The sequence below is a fragment of the Saccoglossus kowalevskii genome, chromosome 1 (assembly GCF_978046115.1).
Source record: "Saccoglossus kowalevskii chromosome 1, keSacKowa6.1, whole genome shotgun sequence".
In the NCBI taxonomy this organism is placed as follows: Eukaryota; Metazoa; Hemichordata; class Enteropneusta; family Harrimaniidae; genus Saccoglossus; species Saccoglossus kowalevskii.
Window position 1 is genome coordinate 21903282 of NC_140641.1, and position 9643 is coordinate 21912924.

General features: G+C 38.7%; 1 protein-coding gene across 1 annotated transcript; it reads left to right on the top strand.

The window, feature by feature from the left end:
- The first annotated feature begins 1388 nt into the window (after nt 1-1388).
- On the top strand, nt 1389-8910 carry LOC100371968 (uncharacterized). Its single transcript, XM_002734125.4, has 9 exons — nt 1389-2174; nt 2969-3184; nt 3284-3370; nt 3486-3683; nt 3832-4005; nt 4140-4244; nt 4689-4816; nt 6897-7188; nt 7863-8910. The coding sequence occupies exons 1-9, from the start codon at nt 1791-1793 to the stop codon at nt 8028-8030; spliced, it is 1752 nt and encodes a 583-aa protein (XP_002734171.2). The 5' UTR covers nt 1389-1790; the 3' UTR covers nt 8031-8910.
- The last annotated feature ends 733 nt before the right edge of the window (nt 8911-9643 follow it).

Consider the following 9643-nt stretch of genomic DNA (forward strand, 5'->3'; position numbering starts at 1 on the left):
GCTTTTGATGCCAAACCAGTAATCCATACAGTGGGTAACTTGTCACGGTCCTGAATTTGTGTTGTATGGCGTCAACGTCAATCAGAACAATAGCTACTATTCTTACCTCCATGACCAGGATATAGAGCTTCATCGTCATCATCAAAAAAAGCACGTACTCATCAAGTCACAGATGCTATATCTACATTACCTAGCACGTATCATGTACAGTACATCGCCGTCTGTACGAGCCGTGGGCAATTGGCTGTTCGGAATGAATTGAGGAATATCGAGTGGTAGTTTCTACTTCAATGGGGGGGGGTGTATCGCTATTATATTATGTCAGCATCACTCTCCTCCAGTTTAAAGAATGAAAACAATACAAACACGCTCCAAATCAGGGAAACAACTTGAACATATGTTTCTGGGCGCTTCTAGAACAATGCAAAATTAGTCATTTTGGCATTCAATGGCGGCGGCACGGGGGGGGGTGCCCCAAATCAGTCAAGCTGAAACCCGTGGGTCAGTAAGCCTTTCCTGGAGATGTCAGCAAAATTTGCCCCTCAAAATGCAGGAAATGCGTTTCAGAGGGTCTAGATTTCAAAATGTTTCCGGGTAAGCATGCCTCTGGATCCCTAGTAATGACTAGCCTTCGGCGCGAGAAGTGGCGAGCAGACCCCCCCCCCCCAGGGCAAAACAAGTCACGTGGCCATTTGCAGGTTTATTTTGTTCATATATGTAGCACCATTTAAAGCATTTACAAACAAGCGTCTACCCATGAGCCTTTGCGTTTTAGCGTGTGTTGTTATCGCCGCTTGGGACTCAATTCCCGCGCGTGCGCAGGTGACGACCCTCCCGCTTTAAATATGTCACATAAAATAAACTCAAAACCCAAAAGTAAACGTGCAAGAATCATCAACTTAATATGTTAGCTGTAGTGGTTAATATTTTTAAAATTGTAGTTTGAAATATCCAGTCAAAATCTGCCAATACATTTCCTTTGTGTCGCTTGAGGGCGTGATGCACCTGATCATTTTTTGTTTATCAGTGACTCTTACTTGCATTTACATGCTTCGCCGGTGTTGCTCGTGGTGACGACTATCATCTCTAAAAGACAACACTTCATTGAGCTGTATGCGAGCTATTTACGAGGCCCATTTCATTTTGTTTACTGGCTATTCATAGAAGATGTGCGCGTATGATGTTAGATTAGGATGACGTCATGTATTTATAATGTCCCACCCCCAGTCTGTCCATATGCTAATATATTCATATAAGATAATGTTTTCGCTGACATCATCAACACGTTATTTATAATCTGACATGCAGATGGGTACTGGTAACGCGTCATCGATGCTATTAATACATTCAAATTCCAGGGTAAATAACCGGGTGTTGTTATTAGTGAGTGATGGCGAGCCTCTGATGTGCTCTGTGAATTCTGTGAGGAATAATATGTGCGGAAAATGCATGGAAGCAGGACTGTTCCGTCGCATAACGAACGCGAGCCGGCGTTGCATCGTATAGAACGGCGTAGGTGACTCTATACATGTGCTTGCTGTTGGGGAATTGTTCATCCTGCTCGGTCATATTTATATATGTGTCTGTGTATACTGTCGACAGTTAAGTGCCTGTCGGCATCAACTCCCCACCCCCCATGTTCTCTCCGCGCTCCTCTCGCGAGATATGTGCTATAGCCATTCCTGATATGGAGTCACACGTTCGGGGCGACCGCTCGCCATATGTGACACATTTTTCATTGTGATATTTTGTTTTCCTCCACACAAACAATTATATTTGTAGTTGACGTTATGGTTATTTTGGATACATATATAGCGACGACGATGGCTATCACGACTATGTATCGCCATGTTGTGGCCTACTCATGGTTCTTAGTGAAGCATATATGGGACATTATATCCGATCGTTGGTCCATCACCGCTCGTCGGATCGACGGCGTTGAAGCCATGCCTACAAACAACCTAACCGGCGATGCTGCCATACCTGAATCGACACGCGCCAAATTACCATCTCTAAATTCAGTCAGCTGCCAACAGTTTGAGCAGTTAGGTTCAAACGATCACTCGGTCATTGGTACATTGTCAGTAGGTACGACACCGTTGGTCGCCGGTGATGACGAGCTATCAACGGAGAGACGTCTATCCGATATTGATGCCACAATTTCTGAATCACAGGTATTAGTATTTGGAATATCTATTCGTTCGTGTTTGTTCATGTAATTATTACTGTCTGACGTAGATAATTAATTGATTACCCCACCACCTTATAGTTGCCTTTTATTTGTTTTGATAGTTCATCCCCTTTATAAGCTGGCTGCAATGCGTTCCCTATTTAAACTTCTAAACTGTTTCATCCATGATCTGTGGGAATTATACATTTTTGTTCACTACCCTGGAAATATGAACTTCTAAACGAGTATTTAAGATCGGAATGCCAGCCGTGACACGTGCGACGCGCGGCATTCAACATGATGGGCATAATCGTCCTGACACATTGACGAGTCTAACTTAATTAGTTGGACTAACGTGCGTGAAATTGAATTACGCAACGTCTGAGTGTATGCTTAATGGTTCTTGTTGTCATAGAAACAAGCAATATGTTTGTTTTTTTTGGAATTGTTAATTACTAGTAGATGTAGTATATAACATTGTCAAAATATGATATGATGCATATTATTTGACGTGCAATTTCAAGGTCTCCATCATGTTCTTTTGTCACAGGTGTTTCAACATTGCTATTAAACACATGAGACTGAGCAGCACGTTAATAGTCTTAATTATAAAGTTCATCCCAAGGGTCCTCGCGCGCTCTCTGGTGTATTGTGTTCGTGTTACCTGTTCATTTTATACCTCCACTGCCATCGCGAATTAGTTTCTAAATTGACACGTCTTAGACTACGCTCTCTACGTTTACAATGCTTATACTTTCACCGGCGTGTTGATGTCATTTTATTTTTTTTTCCTTAAAGTGTTCGATAAGTTCTTACGAGACTGTACCAGAAGACATTATTTACGCCGCTAGTTCCACGGATCTATTAAATGATATTGATTTACATGGACACAGTGATACTGGTATTGTGCGGTCCAGTGTGCGGTTCTCCGATTGTACAACTGGTCCACCTGACCGTGAAACGGAGAATTGCCATGCCAGCGAGGGCGCTACAGTAAATCATTTAGTTTCAAATGTAATTATTATAGTAAAAATATGATTATTACGGGTGCAGCTGAGTCAAAATCGTAGAGATTATGAGTGAATTGAATTTTCTTATTAATTTTTATTTCAGGATCGCAGTAATACTCATCTCAAAGATGAAATAAACGATTTTGCCGAACACACAGATTCTGCTAGTGAAAGGAAAAAGAAAAAAAAGGTAAGGCAAGCGATTACCGTTTTTCCATCTATTGGTTGTGGTTTAACAGTTTTAACAGTTTTTACTGGGGAAATTGCAGTTATTTTTGCAAAATATTTGTACTATTTTATCTAAGGGAAAATTCAGAATGGTTAAGATCAAACTACGATCAGAGAAAACCATTTTCATACGCGAGTTGAACACTGACTTTGTGGACCCATATTACAAGCTACCGGAAACGGAACTGCCGAAGAAGAAACTCACCCAGGTCCACGTGACACACTATAAGTCACTAACTGAAGTCTGCATACGATTAATTCAAAAAATATTCACGGTGAGTATTTTGTTACTGTTTTTTAGGCCTATTATTATTATTATTATTATTATTATCATTATTTCAACATTGTTCTGGTTCACGTTTATTGCTTTGGTAATTTCGAAGTCAGTGTAACACATTGAAGTGTGACTTGTCCCCTTATCAGGGCGAGTATCGAAGCCTACAAGTTATGCTGAATTCACTTTATGAGAAAGGCCAGTCCGAGAGATACAGACCCGATTCTACGCCTGTAGTAGGGGGATTGTACACAGCATGTGATGACGTCACACATACTTGGCACAGAGTGAAAGTATTGGAATTGTCAAACACTTCTAAATCGGTATGTAATTTTATTATTAATTCTTACATTTTCATTTCTCATGCAATTATAGCATTTTCTGATAGTTTGCATTTTTGTATTTGATCACGTAACGGGAGATTGTATTGTCTAATTTTGTTATGCTCTCCCATCAGCCGTCAGTGTTGTGTTGGTTTGTTGACATTGGGTGGGAAAAGAGAATGCCAATTGGTTGCTTACGGTGGCTTCTCAACCGGAAACGTCTTCTTATTCCAGCCCAGGTAGGGTGTTTATATCTTTCTAAAATAAGTATTTGAAATAAGCCGCGCCTCCAGCGACGAAACTCTTCCGCGACGTCAAAATGGCGTAGTTGTGTGGAGCAAAGCCGTTCATAATACCAGTAGATCAAAATATCGATGCGTCTCAATGGCGCCCCCTACATCTATTTGCGTCATAGAAGTGGTTTGTCGCTAGAGGGCGCGACGTATTTCATTGGTTTATTTATCACGATGTTCGAGACATTTTAATCGACTCATCATCGCTTCACATTAGTCCCAATAAATATTTGTTTGATAAAAAGTTTATCGCATTGCAGAAGTTAATGATGTGTTTACATGGCAGTCACGCAGTCATGAGTTTGATAAAATATTAAGTCTTGCGTCAATAGTTTTACGCCACCGTCGTCAATTGACGGATATTTTGGCTTGTCCTTTTTTTTTTGCTAGTCTATACTATGCAGTCTACATCGGAGCGACAAATTACGTAAATTGTCAACGGTTGAAAAGATGTTATTTACAGAAAAGTTCCAACACAGGGCTACAAGGGACGCATTATGGTGTAAAGTGAAAAAAAGGTAAATCTTAAATAGAAATTGACATATTCTGAGAGAACCCATTTTACTTATATAATGTATCAGTTTCAACAATATTTATAATAATTTGTGTCAAGGACAACATGACAAAGACAGCTCCATGTCATACAGTTCATGGAACTTGCAGGTACCGGTAACAAAAGCGACTCGGAGGTGACCTACACAGGGCACTTATCATATTCCATTACAACATTGAACATAAGTTACGAACCATGCGAAAATACACATACATCCAGAGTGTTATTTTTGCATATATAATTAACATATTGTTTTCTATCAAAGATTACTGTGACGGTGTGCATTTCGTTCAACATGATCGAACATTTTGTTTCATGTTTGTGTCACCCAGTAAGCCACTTAGCATTTTGCCATGATCCGTGGTACATCGTGGCCATTTCACAATGTAATCTCATCCGTACAATGAATTAAATACAAATTTAGTATATTAGTTTTATTTGTGACTCGCTGTTAACATAACTCTGTACTATGGTATTGGTGATATATGAATTGGGTGCCATAGGATGGTACTTGATGGCCAACCAACCTAGTCAAATATGTATTTTGCATTGTACGAGTGCAAAATAAGTTATTAGGAAATTAGGACATTAGTACCAGCTGTTTTATACGCATGTGCATTGCCCGATCCAGTCAAATCTCGTCATCTGTTTTGGGGCGTGTCTGGTCGATGTGAAATTGCTTCAGCCATTGGGTAACGGAATTAACTGATGTCTGTGTGAAAACCGCTGTAAAGTGGCGGTGAAATGAATTTGCGCGGTTTTTGCGCTGCCATTTTCCGAATGATTTGGAGCAGCAATGGAAGCCCACCATTTAATTGATAAAAATCTTGTCCAGAATATGATTTCAAATGGCCGAACTTATAAAAAACTGAATCAGTCTCGTATTGGAAAGTACGTTTCCGGGAACGAAAGGTTTCGAGGTGGAGTGACGTAGTGAGTAGATTTCCTTCCCAGGACGCCGAGTTTGGCGTCGGTACCGAAAGAGAATATCGTGTCGAACGACCAACATAGTAAAACCAAACTTAGAACTAGCAATACTGGTGCAGACGACTATGGTCGAACAACCATGAAAAATAAATGGCGGGACTTTGGTTGCACATTTAGCTCAGAAATAAAAGACACGCCAGTAGTTGGACAACCAATCATTTTATTATTGGTGACGATGTACCACGGATCATTTCCACGTCCTTTGTAAACACCACATACGCGATGTGCCGCCATCCAATGGCGGGATGAGCGGCTTCCTTTGTGCACAATCAGCGTCAACTTCATGAAAGAAGCACGACGCACTTGCTAAGCCGTCTGGTGGCGCCCTACTATTTCATCAATAACCAAATATACTATTATCCTGTTCCCGAATTGAACATTTGTTTATTTGGAGTAATTTCCAATTCTACGCTAGGTCCTTAGTAATTAATGATTCCACGTATTTATTTGGCCGTTATTTGACAGACGTAAAATGCCATAATGTTAATTCGCGGAAATTTAAACACACTGATACTGATAATGAATTACAAATTTGCCAAAAAATACTAAATTTGGTATCTCATGGAAATAATTGAAATCAAAATATTTGGCAATATATTAAGTTTTGTGTCGCATGCACACAATGGAAATATCATACAAAATGGGCCTAATATACTAATGTTGTATTTAATTTATTGTAAGAACGAGTTTACATCCTGGAATGGCCACGATGTACCACGGATCGTTCATTTCCTGGAAAATAGTGGGAGTGCCGCTACCGGTACGCAAGACTCCTACTCGGACACCCAAATTGCAAGATAGATACTAAATTACTAAATTTTATTACGCGCTATCCCTTCTTGACGTTTTTAATCGATGGTATAAATAGTCCGTTTTCCTGTCAGAGTTATCGATTATTCAGGATTGAAAAACGATTATTGTCAGCAGCCGGTGCGTTGCATTTTGCAAATAGTAGATGTAATAGATATTAAGATGCCCTGTCAGACTCGATCGAGAACCTGTCCATTGAACGGGACGCGGCGAACCAATTTCTGAGATTATCATACGCTTTATTACAGACCAAGAAACCAAGCACCAATCATTAAACTAGGAGCCTCAAAATATGACAATATTGTCAAAGATACCATTAAAAGTGTTAAACGACTGCCGAAATGTCACGGTTGTAAGCAACTATTCACTGTCACCAGTATGTTATTGGAGAGGTCTAACGACCTTTCACAGATGGCCACGTGCTTACAAGACAACATCGAAAGAGTGAACTCGGAAGTGAGTCTGGTAAGAACGAACGCAGTGGATCTTGAACAAGGGATGGCGCTTTACAGGGAAACTCTTCAAACCGACATGCAAATGGTAGGTTCGATTACATTTTGTAAAATTTGACACTCGTACAGTTTTAAAATAAGATCTCTTGAGGAAATAATTTAAGGTAAAAGCATACTAAGCCGCCTACTCATTAATACCCATAATATATCCATGATATAGTAATATATTGTACTCCAGGTCAATCAACTTGATAAAAGAAAGTTGACTTTGAAAAAATACGGGAGACGCCAGCCTATTTTTCGAGAACTTGAATGATGGCGGCTATTTCACAGAGATTATATCAACAACTTTCGGCTGGTTACTTAAAAAATAATTTTTAATCATAACTGTGGGACTTGATGTTATTCTGATTTTTTTTTTAAATCAGGGTTTTATGAAAAAAATGTATATTGCTTCAGCGCTGTGTTCAATGAAACCGAAAATCCATTTTTAAATAATATGTGGTCAGAATTGAACTATATATTCACGTGTGCACGTAATAACATAATTTATGACAATTTTTCTCAAAAAAATATGAATAGGCTCCTACCTTAAATAATTTGTCGAGACTTTTGAAATTAACGCAAAATATTCATCGTATACTGATCGATTTAAAGAATACATACGTCCATGTGATTGAGTCTGAAAACTGAGAAACTTTGAAAGTTGATTTTGCTACATGAACATTAATCGTGTAAATGATTTAACGTTTTCCCCCACAGCGTTTTTCCTATATGGCACGTGGCCTACAGATGGCGCTGTCCGAGTATTTACATCCTGATAGACCAATACGATGGCCTTCAGTAATGACAGAACAGTTAGCAGTGAGATCATCGACCGACCAGTTGTCAAACTTTCCTGACGATGAAATACCTCAGACATGGGTATAATGATGACATCAATGGATGGTGATGTGTCGGCAAATACATCGCCGATGTATTCTGCCACGACTTTTAGCATAATGATCTATAATTACGCTATGATATATCTCCGCGGAAGTACTAAATATAGATATAAATAAATTGTATTACAATAATGATGAAATACCGAACTACTCATACGCGCACGCAATTTGAAATAATAGATACGCACCAGTAAATCCGAACGCATGCGCATTTGTCTGCGCGCGGCAACATTATTTTATGGTTTTTATTTACATATCAGTGTGGGTATATCGAGGTGCAATATTGAACACAAGTTGTCGACATTGTTCAACTATCATATAGTCCTCCGCAGAGCTGAAACATCACCACGTATTCTAATCCGGGCCCTCTCAATTGGTATTTTGTAGAAATGCGAGTATTTCAGAGGTTCGTCAGATGAGGCCAATATTTGGTAAATATCTGGGCGAATTTGAAATTAAATTTACAAATCTTAGTTGTTTTATAAAAGGGAACTGATCTAATATGTAAATAAGTCGTGTTGGCGTTGTTAGGTCATTTCCGGCGCTTTTTAATCCGCCATGTTGTTTTCATTAGTTGTGCGTAATGGATCTATTTTTAGAAGAAAAACACGCCATGTTAGAGGTTTAGAGTAGATTGATTTGAACATGAACATGACCTAACTATTATTACTTCAAAAAAATCCTATCAAGCGTCAGGATATGTGACGTGAATTGTTGCATGAACTTTGAACTTGAACGGCACACGGTAAAATTTGCTAACTAGAATTTGGAGGAACATACACGTGACCAAATGTAAATTCCAAGGTGATGTATTATACACTTATAAAATGTTAAACTTAAGATATTAAACTTGTTTTCTCATATGATACTCTGTGTGTAATATTTGAGTTGAATTAATACTTGGTGGTATTCAGTATCGGCCACCGACTCTGAGTATGGCGTCTTTCGAACCTCAGTGTACATGGACAAAGCCGAAAAACGCACTTATCAATTGAAGATTTTTGGTTGCATTGCATCATTGGATTTAATCTGTCGGGAAGTGCCGTTAAAAAGATCATGCCGTTTCGATTGTATTGTCGCTATTTACATGACAAAAATACACCGAGAATACCGGTAGTACAAAACAACCTTCCTTGCCCCGCCCTCTGAAAATAATAGTCGATTTAGCCATATATATTTAAAAAGAAAAGGCCGACCCATAGTTTTTAAGAAAGTTAGTCATAAATAGCATGACATTGTTCATTGGTTTATTAATTTTAATGATTATATAGCTTTTGTTCCCATGGTAACATGAAACTGCAAATTGTGTGTTAAAGTGCCGTATTTTGGAAAACATTTATTATTCAAATTTTGACAGTTTCGAACAATTATAGATTGAACAAAATGTAACATTTTTTTGTCATGGTTTTAAAACCCAAAATAACGAGTAATGTTATATAAAGTTTTCATTTCATATCTCCGACATAGACACCAATGACAAAATCGTTCTAATATTGACAAAATGGCCGCCATTCACTAAATTTCAGTAAATTTAAAAAGTTAACTAAGTGGTACCACTTAAATTGGCTTCACTTTTACAACCATATATAGTTGGTGAAC